The following is a 26,480-nucleotide window of genomic DNA, read 5'->3' on the forward strand; positions in this document are numbered from 1 at the left end:
ATTAGTGGTATGTTAGCAGGTGTAAGGCCTCACTGAGGCTGCTGCGTAGATATTTGTGCCTGGCATCATCACGTGGACATAACAGCAGCCAAATAATCTAATCTAACGCGCATAGAGATACATAGACAAAAAGATATGTAGATACCCACAGAGATCCATGGAGATACATAGCCATAAAGATGCATATATCATAGAGACACATAGATGCATAAAAATACATAGATATCCATAAATGCACTGATACCCATAGAGACTCATAGACCTACAGAGACCCATGGAGATACATAGAGACCCACACGACCCACAGACACCCATATACAGTAGATGCACAGAGAACCATTTACATAGAGGCTCACAGAGACCCATACTCAAGAAACTCATACTGAAATTAAACCATTTTCATTTTCCGAGGTGTAAGGCCCTACTGAGCTACTGTTCAGCTCATTTACACGCTTTTTATTAACTCACTCTGTTGTTTTTGTATCCTCAAATCTTGTAACTCAATTTTAACTCACTTCCCAATGTGGTATCGACTGCAAACTTGGTATACTTATGTGACACTGATGACAATACTATATTATATCTCTAATTGTCCACGCTCAACTCACGTTGTCTGTAAATCACCACAAATCCCTTACGTTGTGGAAAGCTTCGGGGCCACTTCCTGGAGTTGTGGAGTTCTTCCATTACTAGTACGGTACATTTCATTAAAGCGTGTTTAATTTTTTTTTAATATTACTTAATTCTGAAGCAACCACCTGGCTAATCACAAGTCATGATAGATTTTGATTTAAAGCTTTCGTGACTGCAGGGATTCATATTCTTGGTTCTTTCGGTAAAGTCACCACCACGTAGAAGGGAAACAATAAAATAAAAATATAAAACAATAAACTTCTCACGTTTCGACTGCAACACAAGCAATCATCAGCTGTGAAAACCACAGCAAGAAAATTTCAAATTTTTGTATCCTCTGTGAAACCCACAGCAAGAAAATATCTAAAATTTCTAATTTTCTTGCTGTGGTCTTCACACCTGATGATGATTGCTTGTGTTGCAGTCGAAACGTCGTGATAATTTTATTGTTTTTTTATTATTTTATTGTTTCCCTTCTACGTGACTTTACCGAAAGAACCAAGAATATAAGTCATGATAGATGCTCAACCAATTTGTTAATATCATCATCAGAGGCGGAGCCAGGATTTTCAGGTAGGGGGGGGGGGCAACCCCTCCTGCAATGAAAAATTCAAGAAGAGTTGTGAGTAGTTGTTAGTAAGGACTTGTTAGTAAGGACTTGTTAGTAAGGCCGTGTTAGTAAGTAGGGACTTGTTAATAAGGACGTTAGTAAAGACTTGTTAGTAAAGACTTGTTAGTAAGGACCTGTTAGCAAGGACCTGTTAGCAAGGAGTTGTTAGTAAGGACTTGTTAGTAAGGACTTGTTAGTAAGTAGGGACTTGTTAATAAGGACGTAAGGACTTGTTAGTAAGGACTTGTTAGTAAGTAGGGACTTGTTAGCAAGGACTTGTTAGCAAGGACTTGTTAGTAAGGAGTTGTTTGTAAGGACTTGTTAGTAAGGACTTGTTAGTAAGGACTTGTACCCGGGCGCTTCTGCAGCCATTGATCGAGGGTCGATTTCGAACCGCGTTGTGATCGGCATCGCACTCGCTGAAGGTGTTTGCCTTCAGGGAAGTCGTGTCCTGTATACGCGACTGCGCACAATTCTGAGTCACTTCTAACTGCTTCGCCGTTACTTATTGCCAAGTATATGGACTTAGACCGTTGTCCTATCATCTCATAGATGATAGGACAACATACACTACCCCCCCCCTCTCCCTCACCCCCCCCTCACCCTCACCCACCCTCGCCCCCCCCCCCTTTTCGACAACACGCGGGGAGCGAGCGAGAAACTTCAGCGACAGCACCCACGAGATTTGAGTCTTTCCAAAAAGGAATCTTTAATGAACAGAGAAGAACGACGACAATGACGACGATAATAATTACACTGAGCAGCCTAACGAGGTTAAACACTTTTAGCGAAGGGTGGGGGGGGGTTGGTGGTCTGTGTGGGGATCACGCTACCACGTGGAGGGGGGGGGGGTAGTTTCCAGGGGCTTTGTATACAGACAGCCTCGCTCTTCTCTCTCTTAAAAAGTGGAGTTTGTTTGAACTCCCCCCTGTTCTAGAGTGTAAGTGGCGTTTGTTCGCTTTTTCTCTCCCCCCTCTTTCCCGCTCTCTCCCCATCTACTTGTTTCGTTTCGCCTCCACCGTGGAACTGTGGCCCAAAAGTCCGCGTCACAAAAGCCACCAACCAGCCAACAACCACCTCCCACATCTCCTCCCGAATGCCAAAAGCCACAAGATCCAACACTGCAAACTCAACACGAAAAAAAACTAAAACGGCCGAGACAAAACAACCCCGATGGGACCTAAACCACCACTGTCACCAAAGTCACACCACCACTATCACCATCTCCACCACCACCATCTCCATCTCTACCACCACCATCTCCACCATCACCATCTCCACCACCTCCACCACCACCATCTCCACCATCACCATCTCCACCACCTCCACCACCATCTCCACCACCACCATCTCTACCACCATCTCCATCTCTACCACCACCATCTCCACCATCACCATCTCCACCATCTCCACCACCACCACACAATGAACTGTCGCAAACTCCTTCTACGGTAAATGCAGCCTCGAGACTACGCGAGCGGCTATCCCCCGGTTACAGCTGGCGGGACTCGCTGCTGTGATGCAAGAGACGATTTCTGCCGGACCTGTCTCAGCGTGTGGCGAGTGTGGTGTGTGTGGTGTGTGGCGAGTAGTGATGGTGTGGTGAGTAGTGATGGTGTGGTGAGTGCGTGGCGAGGGGTGAGTGTGTGGTGAGATCACGTGGTCTAGCTTGGGGGTGTAAGCGGGTGTTGAACTCGTATGGTCACAAGTCACCGCACAGCATCGTCACAGGGTGACAGAGGTGAGGGAGTGGTGAGGGTGAGAGAGGAGAGGTGACAGTAGAGAGACGAAGTGGCGAGGGATAGGTGAGAGGGGTGAGGGAGAGACCTGGTGAGGGAGAGAGCTGGTGAGGAGGTGGGAGGGCATCTCGGGTTTAGCGAGAAGCGAGAGAGGTGAGCGAGGTGAGGGGTGAAGGGTAAGGAGAGAGGGGGGAAGGGTGAGCGAGGGGTGAGGGTGAAGTGAGCACGGGGTGAGGAGCATTTGGGAGGTCGTCGCCTGGGTTAAATACGAACAGCGAGGGGTGGGTGGTGAGGGGGCAGGTGGTGAGTGGAGGGGTGGTGAGGGAGGGATTCCACCTCCCCCTTATAAGCCAGCACGATAGGGAAAGAGAATGTGGTGGTGAGGGTTGAGTGGTGAGGGTTGAGTGGTGAGGGTGAGTGCGAGTGTTGAGTGCGAGTGGTGAGTGCGAGTGGTGAGTGCGAGTGGTCAGTGCGAGTGGTGAGTGCATGCAGCTGAGATCTGTGCCCTCACTTCTCCTCACACCACTGGTTCTCCTTGCGAACCTGCAGCAGCACAACAGGAGAGCGATAAACACGGAGCGGTTAGCGACACTCAGCTAAACACTAACCACTAAACTCTACTACACCATTAAACACTAACCACTAAACTCTACTAAACCACTAAACTCTACTAAACCATTAAACACTAATCACAAAACTCTACTAAACCATTAAACACTACTAAACCAATAAACACTAACCACTAAACTCTAAGCCACTAAACTCTACTAAACCATTAAATACTAATCACAAAACTCTACTAAACCATTAAACACTAACCACTAAACTCCAATAGTAGGGTTTTTCCCCTTTTTTCTGGCAACAAAACTGAAACCTTTTTACAAGGATTCATGTCTGCATTAACCACGATACCTGCAGTTAAAATGCAAACAAAAAACATACTATGATAATATATATAAAAAACCTACTATGATAACATATATTATCATAGTAGGTTTTTTTGTTTGCATTTTAACTGCAGGTATTGTGGTTAATGCAGTGACATGAATCCTTGTAAAAAGGTTTCAGTTTTGTTGCCAGAAAAAAGGGGAAAAACCCTATTATTACATTTTGGTACTGGCAAAGGAGGTCTAATGATGTAGATGCTCACCCCGAGCCCTCATTACTTTGGTAGTGCATTGTCTTCGAGCTGTAAGCCTTTTGGCGTCACCTGGTCGAGCACCAATTGGGTCGAGGCTTAAAAGAAAGCCATCCCTTGGTGTGGACCAATCAGTTTCAAGGACAATGCATATATCATAGTAGGTTTTTTGTTTGCATTTTAACTGCAGGTATTGTGGTTAATGCAGACACGAATTCTCGTAAAAAGGTTTCAGTTTTGTTGCCAGAAAAAAGGGGAAAAACCCAATTATTAAAATTTGGTACTGGCAAAGGAGGTCTAATGATGTAGACACTAAACTCTACTAAACCATTAAACACTAAACTCTACTAAACCACTAAACATTTAACTCTACTAAACCACTAAACACTAACCACTAAACTCTACTAAACCACTAAACTCTACTAAACCACTAAACTCTACTAAACCACTAAACTCTACTAAACCACTAAACTCTACTAAACCACTAAACTCTACTAAACCACTAAATCCACCACACCCACACGTTTATCTTTCCCCGTGCCTCTCCCAGTCTCTCTCCCCGTCTCTCTGTACCTCCATTTCCCTCTGTATATCTCCACATGTTTCTCTCTCTTCCCGCGTCTCTCTATACCTCCCCGTATCTCCCTCTACATCTCTCCCCGCGTCTCTCTCCCCCTCACACCTGCTGTTCCTCCTCCTCCGTGAAGTCGTTCTTGATGTTGAACGTCTTGCGGATCTCCTCTGGGGTCTTGCCCTTGATCATGTTGGCCACAGTCTTGCAGGTGACGTCCAGAAGACCCTTGATGTCCAGGTAGTTAGCGGCCTGAGTTCACAACCACACCAGGCTTTTAGAAAAACACCATAGAGTCCCATAGAGAACCCTTGATGTCCAGGTAGTTAGCAGCCTGAGTTCACAACCACACCAGGCTTTTAGAAAAAACACCATAGACCCATAGAGTCCCATAGAGAACCCTTGATGTCCAGGTAGTTAGCGGCCTGAGTTCACAACCACACCGGGATATTAGAAATACACCATAGAGAAACACAGAGAACCATAGACACACAGTCCCATAGAGACCCTTGATGTCCAGTTAGCAACCCAAGTTCACAAACCACACCAGGCTATTATAAAAACACCAGAGATACAGTGACACAGACCCATTGAGATACATAGAGACCCATAGAGACAGAGACCCATAGAGATAGAGACACAGAGGCACAGAAACCCATAGTGACACACAAAGATACACAGACACAGGGAGATCCATACATAAAGATCCATTACAGATAGAGACCCATAGAAACACAAAGATAGATATATAGATAGATACAGAGACCCATAGAGATACAAAGAGATAAAGAAACAGACACAGGGAGATCCATACATATAGATCCATACAGACAGAAAGCCATCGACACACAGATATAGAGACCCATAGAGATACATAGAGACACAGGGAGATCAGTACACAGAGACTCCTACTAAAACGTAACTATGTTGTATGTTAATAGATGAGCTACTGTTCAGAAGAGACCTGGCCATCACCACGTAGTAATAGCAGCTAAACAAAGAGGATGATATCATCATTATCATCGTACGTTGCTACACGGGGGATCTTTGTTCAAGTCTACAGCGTCTCTACACTGCCCTCTGCTGCCTGCAATGTGGATAACGCAGGAGGACTTCACAACTCTCTACACTGCCCTCTGCTGCCTGCAACGTGGATAAGGACTTCACAACTCTGGCTGTCGCCTGATGAGGCTATTTGTAATTACTGGCGAAACGTCACAGTACTCAAGATTGTAAATGTAGTGGCTTGGCTCTCCAACACAACCCGGTGTGCTATGCTGGTATATTACACCACACCACAATACACTACACTTTACACTACACTAACAACACTACTATACACTACACTAATAACACTACACTATATACTGCACTACTATACACTCCAACATATAACACTACACTATACACTACTATACACTAGTGCTGTACTAGTAACGAATTGGCACGTTCTGTTTACGTGACACTAAACCTTTCTAATCGGCTCTGTCGGGTATTGGTGGGTTTAACGACACAACATTCATATATTTAGGATGACATTGGTCGCAAAAGCCTGCTACTACATGTTAAAGCGGACAAGCAAGATTGCGATAGAATAAAACGACAACATTGAAAGGGGTATAGAGCAGCAAGCCGAGTAACTCCTTAGCACGCGTGGCAATTTCGATTCCATAATGCAGAAGGAAAAAGCAACCGGAGGACAACCCAGAGAGAAAAATCCACACAGAGAGAGACGCAGACTCCAATTATACAGCAGCAGGCATCGTCAGGGTCACGGGATCGAACACACGACGTCCTGTACACCAGGTGAGGGAGTTAACATCTCATAGCCACTATGGTGATGATGAGAGAGATACAGACTCCAAATATACAGCTGCAGCATGCATCAGGGTCGGGATCAAATCCACAACCTCAACAAATAACATAGCAGGCATCGTCAGGGTCAGGGAACGAACCCCAGATGACCTCCTGCGTACCAGGCGAGGTAGTCAACATCTCTCATCATCAACAAAGTGGCTATGAGATGTTGACTACCTAACCTGGTACGCAAGAGTTTGTGGGTTCGATCCCGTGACCTTGCAAGATGTCGACTACCTCATCTAGCATGCAGGTCGTGGGCGTGACACTGCGAAACGTTGACTACCTCGCCTGGTTACGCAGGAGGTCGCGGGCATGACCCTGCAAGATGTTAACTACCTCGCCTGGCACGCAGGCGATCGTGGGTTCGATCCCCGTGACCCTGCGAGATGTCGACTACCTCGCGTGGCACGCGGGGCGAGCGGGGGGGGGTAGACACTCACCAGGATCAGTTCGAACAGCGTACCCTGGTCCACCTTGAGAAACTCCTGATCCCACACGGGGATGTCGTCGGTGCGTTTCTCTTTGTTCTCGTCGTCCTCCGGTGGAGGCGGGTCATCCTTGTGGTGAGTGCACCACTGGATCACCTGGTGAGGTGGTGAGAGACACGAGAGAGACGACATGGCGAGGAGGTGGGGTGAGGAGGTGAGAGAGGGGGAGAGACACGAGAGAGAACGTGGTGAGGAGGTGAGAGAGGAGGTGGAAGTGAGAGATACGAGAGAGACAACGTGGTGAGGAGGTGGGTTGAGGTGGTGTGAGGGGAGGTCAGGGTGTGGCGAGGAGGTGGTGAGGTGGGGGGTAAGGAGGTGGTGAGAGGGGAGGTGAGGGTGTAGTGAGGAGGTGGGGTGAGGTTAGACAGCGTAGCGAGGAGATGGGGTGGTGAGGAGGTGGTGAGGAGGAGGGGTGAGGTGGTGAGTGACGGGGGAGACACGAGAGTTAAGATCCTTGTGGGAGTGCACCACTGGATCACCTGGTGCAGAGGTGGCGAGGGTGAGGAGGTGGTGACAAGGTGAGTGAGGCAAGTGTGCGGGTGACGATGTGACGGTGTGGTGATGACGTGGTAGTGATGACGTGGTGATGATGATGATGTGGTGGTGGTCTCTCACCTTCTTGAGGATGGCAGCGTTGACGTTGGGCAGAGGGACCGGGTCCTCATCACCCTCCTCGTCCATACCCAGATCTAAGTGTCAGGGATACAAACACAGAGATAAATACAACCGCCATTCGCAACTAAGTGGCGGTGATATCACCATGGCGCTTGTCCCAGGCTATGTGCACGTTGGGGTCACGTGAATTGTGGAAGGATTTGTGAGCTCCTCAGAAAATCCAGCCTGGTTAAACCCAGGATGGATCGTAGGCAGGCCAGCCTAAATGTCCACGTTTTGAAGCATAGAGAAGGGAGGGCATGACTGTGGCCAAGAAGCCCTGAAGCTTTGTGTGGCGCGACAGACCAGGTAGCTTCCACAAAGCGTTATTCAGCTGATGAAAAGATAATGCCGCTCGACTGACTCGGAGTGAGACCTCTGCTGTCAAAGCGGAGCTAGTCATGAGCACACTGCCCAGGTATGGGAAACTCTCCATTCTCTCCACAACTGCCATATCACCAATTGGGAGTTGTGGTGGTGGAGTGTCCGATGGTACAAAATACCCAGGCAGGTGCTTAGTTTTGGTGGGGCTGATGGTCAGGCCCCATACACTCCAGGTTCAGCAGCAGCACCTCCAACCCCTCCTTTGAGTGAGCAGCAATCACCAAATCATCGGCATACATAACATGGTTGACCAATAGGGAGCCATCCCTTGACCGCACCCAGGCATCGATCAGCCTCCCATTATATCTGTACAAGATGAAGAGTCCTCAGGTACAGCCATCGATTGCGTCACAAACTACTTGGTCGAAATAGATGTTAAATAATGTGTGAGCCAGAGGACATTCCTGTCGCACCCCAAGGTGAACAGGTAATAGCTCCGACTCCCAGCCACATAGTTTTACCCGGGCCTGTCCACCATCATGAAGGTTCTTCATGATTGTGAGCAGGGAGTCAGGGACTCTGAAAGCACGAAGAACCCAGAAGCCCAGGCCTACTGATGGTATCATAGTGCCTTAACCATGTCTGACACACACTGAGATACACAAACACTCACAAACAGAGATACGGTGTGTGTGTGGTGAGTGTGGTCAGTGCGTGTATGGTGTGTGATGTATGTGTGGAGAGCGTGTGATGAGCACGTGGTGAGTGCTTGGTGCGAGTGTGGTGAGCGCCGGTGGCGAGCGCGTGGTGCGAGTGTGGTGAGCATGAGCTCGTGTGTGGCGAGCGTGTGTCTCACCCTCCAGCATGGTCTTGATGGTCACCGATTGCTTTGCGATCTCCACGTCCACCTCAAAGATCTCTCCATCGGAGCTCTGCAGCTTAATGCTCGACATGGCTACACACACAGACAAAGATCCCCCGTGTAGCCTTAACAGACTGCAGGGGCAAGTGCTGTTAACGAGCGCCTATGAAGGCCGGCACTGCACAAGAGGGGGTGGGTGGCCAGCACCACGCCCGGCCGCCTTTGTCTCCCCAGTGGCGATGTTTACACACCGCGCCAGGTACTCATTATGAGGCTGAGTCGACCTAGGAGAAGGACCCGGGACCGGTTAAGATAATCGTCACCGGTGGTGGCCGTGAGCGGGAATCGAACCCGGCTCTCTACATTCATAACACTAAGGAGGATCACTGTTGGTAAATGACATGAGCATTAAACAAAGATTTAAGATCTTAAACTTATGAAGATTTAAGGTAAAACGTTACTAACCCCAACACACAAGGCCTTGTCAGTATTACCACTTTTTCTTGTTTCTTTCGGTAAAGTCACGTAGAATGGAAATAAAGTAATACAAATATTTTTTATTTATTATGCTTTATTTTTATTATTTTATTTCCATTCTACGTGACTTTACCGAAAGAACCAAGAATATGAATCCCTGCAGTCACGATAGCTTTAAATCGAAAAGTATTACCACTCTTTTACTCATACATACATGCGCAACACCCCGTCTATTTAACCAAGCTCGCACTTGGTAAAGTTACGCGAACGTCGCACAAATGAGTTAAGGTGTAAAACGGTGTAAATTTAATTTTTGAACGTTACTAACCACAACAACAATATCAACATTAACAATAACATCACACACAGGCCCTGAAGCGGGCCCCAGGCCGCAAACCGCCGATTCGAACACCCCTTCCCCTCTCACTCCCCTCTGTCAACCGAATCTCCCCACAATTTACAAACAACAAAAACGTTGACGTTGGAAGCGTTAACACGAAGCGGCGAAAGAATGAAAAAAATAAATCATCAAACGAAGTAAATAGATTTTAAACTGTTAAACTCCGACGGTTGTTTTTTTTCCTTAACAAAAAGCATGAAAAGCCTGAGCTAGGCCGCAACCCAACCAACCCCTCCCAGCGATTCCCCCGCCCCCTTAACATTAAACAAAAACAACGACTGTTACGCAAACTGAAGCACGGCGAGTGGACCAACAACCACACGAAATTAACTTTAACATCCCGCGTTGATTGTTTAATGCTCTTAACAAACAAGGCCCGAAAGCCGGAAAAGCCTGAGCTAGGCCGCAACAAAAACAACCCCTCCCATAGCGATCCTCCCTTACAAATTAAACAAACTTTAACAACAATGACCGTTACGCAAACCGAAGCATCGCGAGTGCAACAACAACCACGCGAAATGTATTTAAACCTCCCGTTATTTGTTTAATGTTCATAACAAACAAGGCCCGAAAGGCTGCGCTAGGCCGCAGCCGCCGTACCCTCAAACAACCACCAAGCAAAACTCTCCCCCCCCAACGATCCTCCCTCAACATTAAACAAACTTTAACATCGACGAACGTCCACACAAAACAACAACCGCACGAAGTTAACTTTAATCTCCCGTAGTTTCTACGTTTTATTGTGCTCTTAACCAAGGCCTCAAAAAGCCTGCGTTAGGCCGCAGCCGCCGTATCCTTAAACAACCACCAACCCAAACCGCGATCCTCATCGCCACATTAAAAAACGCAAACAACTTCAACAACGAACGTTACCGCCAACTGGTGAAGTGCGCGGCGAGTGGAACCACCACGCAACTATAAACTTTAACCTCGCGTTGTTATTTTGCAACATAAACAAACAAAAAGCCTGAACGCCTTCGCTAGGCAGGCCGCAACCAAAACAACTACTAGGCATCTCCCCTCGCCAATCGAACACGCAACTTTAACAACGAACGCCACGCAAACTGGTTAAGGACGGCGAGCGAACAACAATAACAACGCAACTAAAAATAACTTTAACCCCCTCCCCCCGTTGTTTTTCCTCTTAAATACAAAAACAATCTCGAAAGCCTACGCTAGGCCGCAACAACAATCGCTCGGCTATCCCCCCCGCCGTCCCTTACCATTAAAACCACACACAAAACAACTTAAAACAATACACAAAACCCAAAGTACGGCGAGTGGAACAACAACCACGCAAAATAACTGACACCTCGCACGTTGTTTGTATGTCTGCTTTCCTCTTAACAAACAAAAACAACCACCCCAGCCCCCCGCTCCTTACCATAAAAACCACAACAACCAAACAACTCGCGGGCGACACTAACCCCCAGCACCTGCCGCACCTTCGTAACGCCCACGAAACAAGACGAGAGGCTTCTCACCACCACCACAGCAACAGCAGCGGCGGCAGCGGCGGCTGTTGACGTTTAACAAAAGGCAACGCCGAAGCTCGCGAGGCGACAGCTGTCGACAGTCAGCAAATGGCCTCCGACGCCGCGTCACGCGAGCCGGAACCGGAAACCCGGGGGGGGAGGGCACCCCAATGCCCCCCCCTCGTCCTTACGGCCCCCCCCCCACCGCCCCCCCCCCACCGCCCCCCCCCCACCGGCCCCCCCCCCCACCGGCCCCCCCCACCGCCCCCCCCCCTCTACCGGCCCCCACCCACCGGACCCCCGCCCCGCCCACCTGCCCCCCGCCCCGCCCACCTGGCCCCCACCGGGGCCCACATCCTTTGAAGTCGCCGGGTTAACCGGAAACGGGCTTTGATTGACAGGCGGCGTGCACGTGGGTCTCTGTGTATCTCTATGGGTCTCTGTGTATCTCTATGGGTCTCTGTGTATCTCTATGGGTCTCTGTGTATCTCTATGGGTCTCTGTGGCTATGGGTCTCTTAAAGTGTGGGTCTCGACGTATCTCTGTGGGTCTCTATGGGTTTCTCCATGTGGGTCTCTACATATCTCTCTATTGGTCTCTATGTATCTCTGTGGGTATCTTATGTGTATCTCTATGGGTCTCTGTGTATATTTGTGGGTCTCTATGTGTGTGCATATATTTATTTGTGGGAGCGGTAGTGTAGCGGTTAACGTGCTCCGCTATGAACTCGGCGACACGGGTTCGATTCCCGCTCACGGCCAACACCAGTGACAATTATCTAAACCGGACCCGGGCCTCCCCTAGGTCGACTCAGCCTCAAATGAGTACCTGGTGCAGTGTGTAAACATCGCCACTAGGGAGACAAAGGGGGTCGGGCGTGGTGCTGGCCACCCATCCCCTCGTGTACCGTTCCGGCCTTCATAGGTGCTCGCTAACAGCACTTGCCCCTAGTCTGTTAAGGCTATATGGGGGATCTTTGTCTATATTTCTATGGGTCTCTATGTGGGGAGCAGTGGTGCAATGGTTAGCGCTACGAACCCGGCGACCTGGGTTCGATTCCTGCTTACGGCCACCAACACCACCAGGGAGATTATCGAACTGGGCCTCCCCTAGGTCGACTCAGCCTCAAATAAGTACCTGGTGCCATGGTGTGCAAACATCACCACTGGGAGAGACAAAGGCGACCGGGCGTGGTGCTGGCCACCCACCCCATCTGTGTGTGCCACAGTGCCGGTAGCCTTCATAGGCGCTGCTGCTGCTACTCGCTAACACCACTTGCCCCTAGTCTGTTACAGGCTATACGGGGGATCTTTGTCTATCTCGATGGGTCTGTGTATATCTCTGTGGGTCTCTATGGGTGTGTATCTCTGTGGGTCTGTGTGTATCTCTGTGGGTCTCTATGGGTATCTGTGTATCTTTGAGGTTTTGTAGGTTTTTATGGATATCTCTGGGTCTGTGTGTATCTCTGTGGGTCTCTATGGATATTTGTGGGTGTATCTATGAGTATGTGTATCTCTATGGATCTCTATGGGTGTCTATTGATCACACAAACACACGGAGACAAGCACAGACAGACACAGAGAGACGCGTGTTCATAGAAACGGTTTAATAATTTGGCAGTATACACAGCGCAGAGAGACACGGGGGGAGGATAGACATAGACAGATGGGAGAGACAGAGACACGGGGAAAGAGACACGAGGAGGAGACAAAGACACAGGGAGAGAGACAGAGGAGAGAGACAAGAGGAGACAGGAGAGAGAAAGAGAGACAGTGAGACAGAGGTGACAGAGACATGGGGATAGAGACAGAGAAACTACACGAGTTAAAAAAAAAACCACGACGGCCAGTGTCAGGCACATGTCACTAAGCAACAACGAATAGCCACTACCAACAGTAAACAGCAGCAGCAGGCAGTGCGGGGGTTACAATGCAGGTGTGGAGTCTCACTCCATACACACTGGGCCACTACCACACACAGAGACACACACACGCTGTGTGTATAGTATACTGTGTGTGTGTGTAGTACACTGTGTGTCACACGCTGTGTGTGTGTATAGTATACTGTGTGTGTGTGTAGTACACTGTGTGTCACACGCTGTGTGTGTGTATAGTATACTGTGTGTATAGTATACTGTGTGTGTAGTACACTGTGTAACACGCTGTGTGTGTGTGTACACTGTGCATGTACAAAACTGTGTATAGTATATAGTACTGTGTGTATAGCACTGTGTGTGTATAGTATCTATGTAGTCTTGTAAGCCACTGATGTACCCACGCTGTGTATGGAAGTACTAAACGAGCGGAGCCGCACTTCCTGGCCCCCTTCCACTGCCAGCGGCCCTGACGTCTCCCACAGAGTGGGGATTTCGGAGTCCGTGTCGGTGTAGACCAGCAGATTAAACGAACCTGGGGATACACACAGATAGAGATGTTTTTATATATGTAGCGTTGACAAAGAAGGCAGAGACTTCTTTGTAGGCGACACCGTTTATTTACTCTGACGTCAGAGAACATCCCTAACACAGAGAGGTAACGGACTCTCCCACCCGACAGCCTAGAGGATGATACGTCCTCATACTTAGTGTGCCCTCCTCACACTATACTCTGCCTAACGGGTACCGCCACTGGGCCGTTCGGACCTGGCACTGACAAGGGCCGGAAGTCCCAGGGCACTATCTCGATGTCTTGAGTGTTGAGGTGAGTGCGGACCGACTCATGCTGGGAGAGCTGCTGCTGCCCTTTATATCCTTCCTCTCCCAAGCGTCCTGTCTCGAGAGGGTCTGGATCCAACCTTTGACCCCCCCCAGCTCCCTCCCTCAGTGGGCTCTGGCCCCCTCTCCCCTGGTCAACAGTTATTGTAGTCGTGACTCATACAATACTGCTATGCAGGTAAGTATACATGTTGCGCGTAACAATGCCGCTACATATATATACACGCACACACACTAGCAGCAAGTGCCCGGCTTTGCCCGGGGGGAAAAATAAAAATATATTTCAAAACTTGTCTTCTCTTGAAAAACATAACAGAAACACACACAAATACGAATCACTAGCCCCGGCCAATTCTTTACAACCCTTGGGCTACACACATTTCAAACCTTTTTAAAACAGTCCGCCTCCAGCAGCAGAGACCACGCTTTCCAACCTGATGATGGACGCTTGTGCTGCACCCGAAACGTCGTGATTTATTTTAGTTGTTTTCATTTTTGTTTTATTTTATTTAATTTTTACCTAAGTGACTTTACCGCAAAAACCAAAGAGTATTTGATGATTTTCTTAGCTTAGATTGCACCGGGGGCTTCGTCTGTTGTATCTGTGTACCTTGTTAAAACGTAAACAAAATAGCTTGTTACTTAAAAGTGTTACAAGGATAGGCATACACACAGGCAGAGAGACAGACAAAGCATGACTTTTACAGGTCACAAGGGCAAAAACAAAGTGAGTGTTCGTCCTTGGCTGTTTGTTGTATCTGTGTACTTTGTTAAAACGTAAACCAAAAAGTTTGTCAGTTTAAAGTGTTACAAGGATAGGCGTGTGCAGACAGACAGACGAAATTTTAGTTTTAGAGGTGAGATAGACACAGAGATACACAGAGATACACAGTCACAGAGTCCAGTCACAGCACGTTAAGCGAACCTACGGAGACACACACATGGCGTTTATATATATATACATTATATATAGATGAGTAGTAGTACTAGTTAGTAGTACTACGAGTACTAGTTAGTAATACTTACAGGTCTCTTGAAGTAGTGGTAAGAATGTGACTGTGGCTGTGATCTGCACTATCACCGCCTTCATTTCGTCGTTAATTTCCTTGAGTGACTTCTCCCTCGGAGGTCTGGGGGCAGAGACAGAGAGAGACAGAGATAGTTAGACATAGAGCGAGATAGATATACATATAGAGACAGAGAGATACAAAGAGATAGATAGTGAGGGAGGCAGTAAGATAGACACAGAGAGACATCTCCATATATATAAAAGGCAAAGTTGTGATTATGTGTGTCTGTTCAAAATGTTTAGCGTACTTCCCGACATGCAACAAACTTGAAATTTGCCATTTTTCTGGGGGGGGGGGGGGGCGGGAGCTCAATAATGCATTTATTTTTTGCACGGCAAGTGGAGCAGTGACGTCAAATCTGTCACGTGACCCTCGCACGTGGAAGCGAAACGCATTGTAGTGTAGCGGTTAGCGCTACGCTGCGCTACGAACCCGGCGACCCGAGTTCGATTCCCGCTCACGGCCACCGCCGGTGACGATTATTTTAACCGGTCCTGGGCCTCCCCTAGGTCGACTCAGCCTCAAACGAGTAACTGGTGTGTTGTGTGTGAACATCGCCACTGGGGCGACAAAGGCGGCCGGGCGTGGTGGATCCAAGTACCGGGCGAAGCCGGGGGTAGTACAGCTAGTACTGTATATACACAGTACAGTAAAACCTGGGGATCGCGAGTAGCTTGGTCTGCGAGTGTTTGTGCGAGACGAGAAACACTTTAAAATGAATATTAATTTGATAAAACGGGCGAGGGTCTTGCAATACGGGTAGTAGTACGGGTAGTAGTACGTGTAGACGCTTTGTACTGCCGAGCGTCACGTGATCACAACCTATATACGAGTGCTTTGGATTACGGGCACGTTTCCGGGGACGAATTATGCTCGCAATCCCGAGGTTTCACTGTACAGAGAGATAGTGAGGGAGGCAGTGAGCTACATAGAGACACAGAGAGACATTTACAGAGATGGATATAGAGACAGGCAGAGCTTTTCAGTTTCAGTTTTTCAGTTTATTTATTTTGGTATAGCCCTGTGAGCCATTCGGCTCTTGAATCGGGTGCAACCGAAACAAACAAAAAACACGAACAAGAAAACATCTTAAAGTGACTTTGTGTGTGACTGTGCAAACAGAAAATCCATGAAAAAAGGGCAAATTATTCCTGATAAAAGCACCGTACACCAACGCTGTGTGCAAAAAAAAATCCCAGTGGGATGCAAGTCAGTCAACAACAACAACCACAAGACAACTTAGATTAAGGCCATCAGTCTAACTCCGTCCTACAAGAGATATTTATAGAGAGAGGACACAGAGAGAGATTTATATTGACAGACACACAGAGATATATGGAGACAGAGAGACATACAGAGGCAGAAAGAGAGCGACAGAGACACAGAGAGAGACAGAGGCACAGGAAGGTGCGGTGATGTGATGTAGAGAGATTGAGTGTGTGGTGAGGTATTGAGCGAGTGGTGAGTGATTTGAGTGAGTGGTGATTATTGAGTGAATGGTGATGATTGAGTGAGTGGTGAGTGATTGAGTGAGATGGTGATGATTGAGTGAGTGGTGAGTGATTGAGTGAGTGTTGAGTGGTGATGATTGAGTGAGTGGTGATGATTGAGTGAGTGGTGAGTGATTGAGTGAGATGGTGATGATTGAGTGAGTGGTGAGTGATTGAGTGAGTGTTGAGTGGTGATGATTGAGTGAGTAATTGAGTGGGTGGTGAGTGATTTGAGTGAGTAGTGAGTGATTTAGTGGTGAGTTATTGAGTGAGTGGTGAGTGATTGAGTGAGTGGTGATGATTGAGTGAGTGGTGATGATTGAGCGAGTGGTGATGATTGAGTGAGTGGTGATGATGATGAGTAAGTGGTGAGTATTGGTGAGGAGTAGTGGTGAGTTGTATTTGTGAGTAGTATTGGTGAGTATTGGGGAGTTGTATTGGTGAGTAGTAGTGGTGAGTAGTAGTGGTGAGTAGTAGTGGTGAGTAGTAGCGGTGAGTGGTGAGTATTGGTGAGTAGTAGTGGTGAGTAGTAGTGGTGAGTATTAGTGAGTGGTAGTGGTGAGTGAGTAGTAGTGGTGAGCATTGGTGAGTGGTAGTGGTGAGTGGTAGTGGTGAGTGGTAGTGGTGAGTAGTAGTGGTGAGTAGTAGTAGTGGTGAGTAGTGGTAGTGGTGAGTAGTAGTAGTGGTGAGTAGTAGTGGTGAGTAGTGGTGAGTAGTGGTGAGTAGTAGTGGCGAGTAGTAGTGGTGAGTAGTGGTACCCTCCCGGTGTGAGGGCAGTCTTGTCACAGTGGATGGTGTTGAGTGGTAGTGGTGAGTGAGGATTGGTGAGTGGTAGTGGTGAGTAGTAGTAGTGGTGAGTATTGGTGAGTGGTAGTGGTGAGTAGTAGAAGTAGTGGTGGTGAGTATTGGTGAGTGGTAGTGGCGAGTAAGTAGTAGTGGTGAGTATTGGTGGTGAGTGGTGAGTAGTAGTGGTGAGTAGTAGTGGTGAGTAGTGGTAGTGATGAGTAGTTGTACCCTCCCGGTGTGAGGGCAGTCTTGTCACAGTGGATGGTGTTGAGTGGTAGTGGTGAGTGAGTATTGGTGAGTGGTAGTGGTGAGTAGTAGAAGTAGTGGTGGTGAGTATTGGTACCCTCCCGGTGTGAGGGCAGTCTTGTCACAGTGGATGTCAAACTGCCACCGCTCCAGCACAGCGCCAGAGGTCACCTCGGCCAGCACCAGAACCACCTTCTGGACTGTACAGCTCACCAGCCACTCTACACGCACAAAGACAAAGATCCCCCGTGAAGCCTTCACAGAATGAAGGGGCAAGTGCTGGTAGCGAGCAGCACCTATGAAGGCCGGCACGGCACACGAGGGGGGTGGGTGGCCAGCACCACGCCCGGCCGCCTTTGTCTCCCCAATGACGAAGTTTACACACCGCACCAAGTACTCATTTGAGGCTTAGTCGACCTAGGGGAAGCCCGGGACCGGTTCAGATAATCGTCACTGGTGTTGGCCGTGAGCGGGAATCGAACCTGGGTCGCCAGGTTCACAGCGCAGCGTGCTAACCGCTACACTACACAGATACATATATACACACACACACAGATACATAGATACACACACATACATAGATAAACACAGAGATACACACACACATACATAGATACACACAAACAGATACATAGATACACACAGAGATACAACAACAACAACAACAACCGCCATTCACCACTAAGTGGTGGTGACGTCACCACGACGCTCTTGTGCCAGGCTATGTGCACCCTGAGGCCATGTGAAGTGTCGAACGCCCGCTGGCAGGAGGTCACGGGGCAGACCCAGCAGGTACCACGGGTCGACTGACTGAGATGACTGGCTGATGCACCATCTGTGCCCCCTACTGTGCCAACCCGCTGTGCTTCAGCCAACCGGCGCTCCGCTCGTTGTTGTGAGCGTCGCTCCTCCGCCCTCCGTTGTTGTTGGAGGGCGACCACCTCAAACTGCCCAGTAGCGTCCTTCACGAGCCTCCTCCACAGAGGCCGATCTTGACATCGCTGGTACCAGTCATCGGCAAGTCCACTCAGCTCCACGTCCTCCTGTACCACATCACTCTATCTCTTCTCTAGCCCATGCCGTGCCCGTTTCAAGTTTCATTTATTAGGTATAGCCCTGAGCCATGCGGCTCTTAAGTCGGGTGCAACCGCAACAAACAAAATTTGAACACAGAACATCTTAAAGCGACAACGCGTAACAGAAACATCCTGGAATAAACCAGCAAATATTCCACACCCCCTCAATCCGGCCGAACAAAAGCTGTTTCGGCATGCGGTGGCTGGGCATGCGGGCTACATGACCCAGCCATCACAGCCTTGCCCGCCGGAGGAGCTCACCGATGGGACCTTGCCCAGATCTTTCAAGGATTTGTGAGCTCCTCACACAATCCAGTCTGGTTAAACCCAGGATGGATCGTAGGCAGGCCAGCCTAAATGTTTCTAACCGGCGAAGATGTTCCATTAGGGGGGTCCACGTTTCGCAAGCGTAGAGAAGGGAGGGAATGACCGTGGCCGAGAAGACCTGAAGCTTAGTGCGGAGTGACAGACCAGGTAGCTTCCACACGGCGTTACGCAACCGATGAAAAGATATTGCCGCTCGACTGATGCGGAGTGAGACCTCTGCTGTTAAACTGGAGCCGGTCATAAGCACACTGCCCTGGTATGGGAAACTCTCCACTCTCTCCACAACTGCCCCATCACCGATTGGGAGTTGTGGGGGTGGAGTGTCCGATGGTACAAAATACCTAGGCAGGGGCTTAGTTTTGGTGGGGCTGATGGTAAGGCCCCACCTCTTAGTGGCACGCTCCAGTCTCAGCAGCAGCGTCTCCAACTCCTCCTCTGAATGAGCAGCTATTACCAAATCAGCATACATAACGTGGTTGAGCAATAGGGAGCCATCCCTTGACCGCACTCGGGCATCGATCAGCCTCCCATTATATCTGTACCATATGGAGATTCCCCCGGTACAGCTATTGAAGGCTTCACGAACTACGTGGTCAAAATAGATGTTAAATAATGTAGGAGCCAGAGGACATCCCTGTCGCACCCCAAGGTGTACAGGGAATGGCTCTGACTCCCGGTAACGTAGTTTTAACTGGGCCAGCTGACCATCATGAAGGTCCTTAATGATCGTGAGCAGAGGGTCAGGTACTCCAAAAGCACGAAGAACAACCCAGAGCCCAGGCCTACTGATGGTATCATAGGCCTTGACCAGGTCAATAAAGCAGAGATGTAGGTGTTGTTGGAATTCCCTACACCTCTGCTGTAGCAGACGGACAGAAAATGGCATCTGTGCAGGACCGCCCTTTCCTGAAACCGCATTGGGGCTCTGCAAGCCTCTCCTCAGCTTGCCTGGCAAGGCAATGTTGAATAATCCTTGCCAGGACCTTTCCCAGCACACTTAGGAGTTAGATGCCCCTGTAGTTGTTACTGTCTGTGTGGTCCCCCTTTTTAAAAGGGGGACCACCAGGGCATCCTTCCAATCCTGCGGAACCCGTCCAGTGGTCCAGACTGTTGTTATGATATTATATAGGGCAGTCTGTGCACAAACGCCAACCTCCCTCAGCATTTCACTTGGGAGATCATCTCTGCCCACTGCCTTTCCTGGTCTCAGACTCCGGATCGCCTTCAGTACTTCCTCAACAGATGGCACCTCAGCCAGCCACTCACAGGGGGTGACTTCTTCCAATATTTGAGGGACCGCAGCCTCAGCAGGCTCATCCTCACTTTGTGCCACGATGTTTTCCTGGCTGAGGGATTTTCGCTCCCCCAGGACCTCACAGAAATGCTCAGCAAATCTGCAAACCTGTTCCTGGGGGTCGGAGATTGGACCACCGTTTTTTCCCCTAATGATGGTAATAGGTGTGGCGCTGCAGATTACTTTTTGGAGTTAAATAGAGATTTGTGATCACGGGCCACTTAGGCAGACTCCATCTCCTCAGCAACCCATGATCACCACCCATCCTTGCAGCGCCTCACGGCTTTCCGAACCTCCGAGCGAAGGCTGCGGTAAGCCTCCTCATTCTCTGACGTGGGATTCTGTAGCCGATGAGTGGGCCTGTCGCTTTTTCTCAGCCATCCTGAACACCTCCTCTGTCAGCCAGGGTCTCTGCGGAGGTCTGGACCGCGTACCCAAAGCAGCCATTGCAGCTGCATGAGTCACAGTCCTAAACCTTGCCCATTTACCCTCGACATCAGGAGGAGTCGGGGACGATGCCAATCGCAGCCGCAAGCGATGATGAAATTCTCGCTTGCAACTTTCATCAGATAACTGAGACCAGGCCACTTTAGGTTGGAATGGGGTCCTGGGTGTACACCCACCACCGGAGTGGAAGAATGGCAGGCGCATCTTACAGATGACTAGTCGATGTTCAGAGGGCAGATCAGCTCCACGGTAGGTCCTGGTGTCAAGGAGATGGGCTCGCATCCGCTGGTCCGTCACTATGTAGTCCAGCAGATGTTCTTGCTTGGACCCAGCATGCATCCATGATGTTGTGTGGATGCGCCGATGCCGGAACAGCATGTTGGTAATTACAAGCCCATGGGCTGCACAAATATCTAGCAGCCTCCTACTGTTGTTATTGAGCTGATCTGGCCCATGCCCTCCAATCACTCCAGAGCAGGTGCCAGCATCATGACCAACTCGGGCATTGAAGTCACCCAACAAGATGACTCTATCCCGAGGGGCCACTTTAGCCAGCACCTGTGACAGGAGGTCATAGAAGGCATCTGACTCATCGGCTTTGCCTGCGTCCCACCACGGATGTTCATCTTCGGTGGGGGCATAAGTAACCACGACCACCATTCCTTGCCTCCGGTTGATGGGAAGGTGAGCCCAAAGTAGCCTGGGGCTTACAGCTTCCCACACCACACCGCCACGCTCAGACGCCCCCTTCATTATTTTGTTCAAAAGAAGAGCCACACCCTGTTGTTTGGCAGTCTGCTGCCCCGAGTAGAGGACTGTCCACCCCTCATGGTGGCAGGAGCCAGAACCGGTCCACCGGACCTCCTGAATGCCACATAGATCCAGGCGGTACTGGTCCAGCTCCAGACAGAGGAGTGGCAGCCTCTCCTCCGCAGTGAGCGTTCGAACATTCCACGTGGCCACCCGTAGTGGTTTTTTGTTGTTTCTGGAGGAGCCCCGAGGGTAGATATTCAATCTCCTGGCTCCGTCAGTTGAGGTTTGGCCAGGAGACATCATAGACGCCTGGCCCCCCGGGGCCTCCGGCACAAGCTTATTGGTTATATACTTAATTCGCGGTTTAGTGGTAATTAATTGAAGGTGGAGGGGTTACCAGCCCCTCGCACCCGTCCAGAGCCCCCGTTTAGCCCCTGTGGTGGACACAGAAATACACACACATACATAGACACACACACAGATACATAGATACACACAGAGATACACACACATACATAGATGCACACACAGATGCATAGAAACAGAACCACCTTCTGTACTATACAGCTCACCAGCCACTCTACACACACACATATATAGATACAACAACCGCAATTCGCCACTAAGTGGCGGTGATGTCACCACAACGCTTGTGCCAGGCTATGTGCACCTTGAGGCCACACACACAGATACACACCACACAGATACATAGATATACATCTGTATAATAGTATAGTGTACAGTGTATAGTAGTGTAGTGCATAGTGGTGTAAAGTGTATAGTAGTGTATAGTATTGTATTGTAGTGTATAGTAGTGTACAGTGTATAGTAGTGTATAGTATTGTATTGTAGTGTATAGTAGTGTAGTGTATAGTAGTGTACAGTGTATAGTAGTGTATAGTGTTGTACCCTTCAGCTGAGTGGTCACGCTCGTCAGGTAAGACACCAGTTTAGGGTCCGTGCTGGTGTAGAGGCTCATGCCGTATTTGACAGCTCTCTGGAACGTCTCCACTGGGTACACTCCTCGCTGGTACAGAATCGAGCTGAGCCCATAGACTACACACACACACAGGCATACATGCATTAGAGATACATAGAGATATCCATAGATATACATAGAGACACACAGACATGCATAGATATAGACATGTTTAGAGATACATTGAGATATCCATAGAGATACAGACATGCATAGAGATACATTGAGATATGCATAGAGATACATAGTGGGTAGGTGAGTAGTGGTGAGTAGTAGTCGTGGTGAGTCGTGAGTGGTGAGTAGTGGTAGTGAGTGATCGTGCTGAGTGAGTGGTGGTGAGTAGTAGCGAGTGGTAATGGTGAGTAGTGGTGAGTGGTAGTGGTGAGTGAGTGGTAGTGGTGAGTTAGTGGTGAGTGGTAGTGGTGAGTGGTAGAGGTGAGTGAGTGGTAGTGGTGAGTGAGTGGTGAGTGAGTGGTAGTGGTGAGTTAGTGGTGAGTGGTAGTGGTGAGTGAGTGGTAGTGGTGAGTGGTAGAGGTGAGTGAGTGGTGAGTGAGTGGTAGTGGTGAGTGGTAGTGGTGAGTGAGTGGTAGAGGTGAGTGAGTGGTAGTGGTAAGTGGTAGTGGTGAGTAGGGGTGAGTGAGCAGTAGTGGTGAGTAGTAGTGGTGAGTAGTATTAGTGGTGAGTGGTGGTGAGTAGTAGTAGTGGTGAGTAAGTGGTGAGTAGTGGTGAGTAGTAGTGGTGGTGAGTAGTGGTGAGTAGTAGTAGTGGTGAGTAAGTGGTAAGTAGTAGTGGTGGTGAGTGAGTGGTGAGTAGTAGTGGTGAGTGGTGGTGAGTGAGTGGTGAGTAGTGGTGAGTAGTAGTAGTGAGTCGTGGTTAGTCTTGGTGAGTGGTGAGTGAGTAAGTGATGAGTAGTAGTAGTGGTGAGTCGTGGTGAGTAGTAGTGGTGAGTAGTAGTAGTGGTGAGTAAGTGGTGAGTCGTGGTGAGTCGTGGTGAGCGGTGGTGAGTAGTAGTAGTGGTGAGTGGTGGTGAGTAGTAGTAGTGGTGAGTGGTGGTGAGTAGTAGTAGTGGTGAGTGGTGGTGAGTAGTAGTAGTGGTGAGTGGTGGTGAGTAGTAGTAGTGGTGAGTAGTAGTAGTGGTGAGTGGTGGTGAGTGAGTGGTGAGTAGTAGTAGTAGTGGTGAGTCGTGGTTAGTCTTGGTGAGTGGTGAGTGAGTAAGTGGTGAGTAGTAGTGGTGGTGAGTGGTGAGTAGTAGTCGTGGTGAGTAAGTGGTGAGTCGTGGTGAGTGGTGGTGAGTAGTGATGAGTAGTAGTAGTGGTGAGTGAGTGGTGAGTAGTAGTGGTGAGTAGTAGTGAGTAAGTGGTGAGTCGTGGTGAGTCGTGGTGAGTAGTAGTGGTGAGTAAGTGGTGAGTAGTGGTGAGTAGTAGTAGTGGTGAGTAGTAGTAGTGGTGAGTAAGTGGTGAGTAGTAGTGACTAAGTGGTGAGTAAGTGGTGAGTCGTGGTGAGTGGTGGTGAGTAGTGGTGAGTAGTAGTGACTAAGTGGTGAGTGGTGAGTAGTAGTGAGTGGTGAGTAGTGACTAAGTGGTGAGTGGTGGTGAGTCGTGGTGAGTAGTAGTGGTGAGTGAGTGGTGAGTAGTAGTGGTGGTGAGTAGTAGTGGTGAGTGAATGGTGAGTGGTGGTGAGTAGTAGTAGTGGTGAGTGAGTGGTGAGTAGTAGTGACTAAGTGGTGAGTAGTAGTAGTGGTGGTGAATAGTGGTGAGTAGTAGTGACTAAGTGGTGAGTAAGTGGTGAGTGGTGGTGGTGAGTAGTAGTGAGTGAGTGGTGAGTAGTAGTGACTAAGTGGTGAGTCGTGGTGAGTGATAGTAGTGGTGAGTAGTAGTCGTGGTAAGTGGTGAGTCGTGGTGAGTGGTGGTGAGTAGTAGTAGTGGTGAGTGAGTGGTGAGTAGTAGTAACTAAGTGGTGAGTAGTAGTAGTGGTGAGTGAGTGGTGAGTAGTAGTGGTGAGTGAATGGTGAGTAAGTGGTGAGTCGTGGTGAGTGGTGGTGAGTAGTAGTGAGTAAGTGGTGAGTAGTAGTGGTGAGTAGTAGTGACTAAGTGGTGAGTAAGTGGTGAGTCGTGGTGAGTGGTAGTAGTGGTGAGTAGTAGTAGTGGTGAGTGGTGGTGAGTAGTGGTGAGTAGTAGTGGTGAGTAAGTGGTGAGTCGTGGTGAGTAGTAGTAGTGGTGAGTGAGTGGTGAGTAGTAGCGACTAAGTGGTGAGTCGTGGTGAGTAGTAGTAGTGGTGAGTGGTGGTGAGTAGTGGTGAGTAGTAGTGGTGAGTGAGTGGTGAGTCGTGGTGAGTGGTGGTGAGTAGTAGTAGTAGTGAGTGAGTGGTGAGTAGTGGTGAGTGAGTGGTGAGTCGTGGTGAGTAGTAGTGACTAAGTGGTGAGTGGTGGTGAGTAGTGGTGAGTAGTAGTGGTGAGTGAGTGAGTGGTGAGTAGTAGTGACTAAGTGGTGAGTGAGTGGTGAGTAAGTGGTGAGTCGTGGTGAGCCTTACAGAAATATTCGGCAACAATTTCGGAGCTGCCACGCAGCGTGATGCCCTCTCGCGTCACCACTCCGGCCATCGCTTCTCTCGCCGCCTCTGTCCGTGTCTCTGTGTCTCACTCTGTGTCTCACTCTGTCTCTGTCTCTCTGTGTCTCACTGTGTCTCTCTGTGTCTCACTATGTGTCTGTCTCCGTGTCTCTCTGTCTGTGTCTCTCTGTCTGTGTCTCTCTGTGTCTCTCTGTATCTCTCCGTGTCTGTCTCTGTGTCTCTCTCTGTCTCCGTGTCTCTGTGTCTCTCTCTGTCTTTGTCTCTGTCTCTCTGTGTGTCTGTGTGTGTGTCTCTCTCTCTGTGTCTCTCTGTCTCCGTGTGTCTCTCCCTGTCTCTCTCTGTGTGTCTCTCTCTCTGTGTCTCTCCCTGTCTCTGTGTCTCTCTCTCCGTGTCTCTCTCTGTCTTTGGGTCTCTGTCTCTCTCTCTGTGTCTCTGTGTGTCTCTCTCTCTGTCTCCCTGTCTCTCTCTCTGTGTGTGTCTCTCTCTGTGTCTCTCCCTGTCTCTGTGTCTCTCTGTCTCTCTGTCTCCGTGTGTCTCTCTCTGTCTTTGTGTCTCCGTCTGCGAGTTTCTTTCAAATCCTTTTCCGTTGGATTCAAACCGCGCGGCCGTTAGGAATCGATCCGTCGCGAATCTATAAACGAATCGCTTTACGGTATCGACTCGAGCAGAATCTGCATCTTTATTTAAAAAACCCGAGGAGAAATCCGAAATTCTGTGAAGCTCTTTAGTACCGCGGATTGTACCCCCCACCCCCCTATACCCATCGACGACGTTGAGTCGACGTGGTCGGTGCTGAGGGGGCGAGAGCGAGGCTGGAATCGATTTCACTTAGGAGGCGAATCGATTCCGCACCCTCGCGTTTTAATTTTCGGAGCTGAATCGATGTCGGGTCACGTGGGCGACGCAAAAAAAAGATGTCGGCAGAATCGATCCGACAGGAATCGGGACAGAAATTTACGACAAATCGATTCCCTGCAAGCAGATAATCATGACAACAGCGTTTAGAGATTTTAAATGTTGATCGTAAACTAAAGTGAGTAAAGTGAGCCTACAAAGTTAACAACAACGTTCGTTGTTGTGTTTAAATGGTGTTGGTTTTATCTCTCACGCTATTTGGACATTCCGACATTCCGCGTGCGTCCGTGAGCGATGACGTCATCGCGCATGGTTAAGGAAGTTGCGTGATGACGTCATCGCGTACGGCAAAAATGTTGGTGGGTTGGTGCGTGATGACGTCGTCGCGTACGGCAAAAGGTTGGTGAGTGGGTGCGTGACGACGTCATCGCGTACGGCAAAGGTTTGTGAGTAGGTGCGTGACGACGTCATTGCGTACGGCAAGGGTTTGCGAATTGTTTTATATATTTATTATTTTATTGCTTCCCTTCTACGTGACTTCACCGAAAGAACCAAGAAAAATGGATATATATTATTACAGAATGTTTTTGTCTGCATTTTGACTGCAGTTATTGTGGTTAATGCAGGTTTCAGTTTTGCCAGAAA

The 26,480-nt window shown here is 49.0% G+C and overlaps 2 protein-coding genes across 3 annotated transcripts; both read right to left on the bottom strand.

The window, feature by feature from the left end:
• Nucleotides 1-1,927: 1,927 nt before the first annotated feature.
• Nucleotides 1,928-11,364, bottom strand: SKP1 (S-phase kinase associated protein 1). Of its 2 annotated transcripts, none has more exons than XM_032978688.2 (6): nucleotides 11,202-11,364; nucleotides 8,874-9,013; nucleotides 7,655-7,728; nucleotides 6,992-7,135; nucleotides 4,803-4,943; nucleotides 1,928-3,525 (listed from the first exon to the last, which is right to left on the bottom strand). In XM_032978688.2, exons 2-6 carry the CDS (start codon nucleotides 8,968-8,970, stop codon nucleotides 3,490-3,492), a joined length of 492 nt encoding a protein of 163 aa, XP_032834579.1. In that variant the 5' UTR covers nucleotides 8,971-9,013; nucleotides 11,202-11,364; the 3' UTR covers nucleotides 1,928-3,489. The 2 variants fall into 2 exon arrangements, with proteins under 2 accessions (XP_032834579.1, XP_032834578.1); XM_032978687.2 differs by having other exon boundaries at nucleotides 8,874-8,972; nucleotides 11,202-11,363.
• Nucleotides 11,365-12,822: 1,458 nt separating this feature from the next.
• MAD2L1 (mitotic arrest deficient 2 like 1) lies at nucleotides 12,823-25,809 on the bottom strand. Its single transcript, XM_032978850.2, has 5 exons — nucleotides 24,942-25,809; nucleotides 22,343-22,489; nucleotides 17,634-17,757; nucleotides 14,971-15,074; nucleotides 12,823-13,639 (listed from the first exon to the last, which is right to left on the bottom strand). Exons 1-5 carry the CDS (start codon nucleotides 25,009-25,011, stop codon nucleotides 13,476-13,478), a joined length of 609 nt encoding a protein of 202 aa, XP_032834741.1. The 5' UTR covers nucleotides 25,012-25,809; the 3' UTR covers nucleotides 12,823-13,475.
• Between the last annotated feature and the right edge of the window lie 671 nt (nucleotides 25,810-26,480).

This window comes from Petromyzon marinus, chromosome 68 (assembly GCF_048934315.1).
Source record: "Petromyzon marinus isolate PM22_M1 ecotype Great Lakes invasive population chromosome 68, UKy_Petmar_22M1.pri1.0, whole genome shotgun sequence".
Taxonomy (NCBI): domain Eukaryota; kingdom Metazoa; phylum Chordata; class Hyperoartia; order Petromyzontiformes; family Petromyzontidae; genus Petromyzon; species Petromyzon marinus.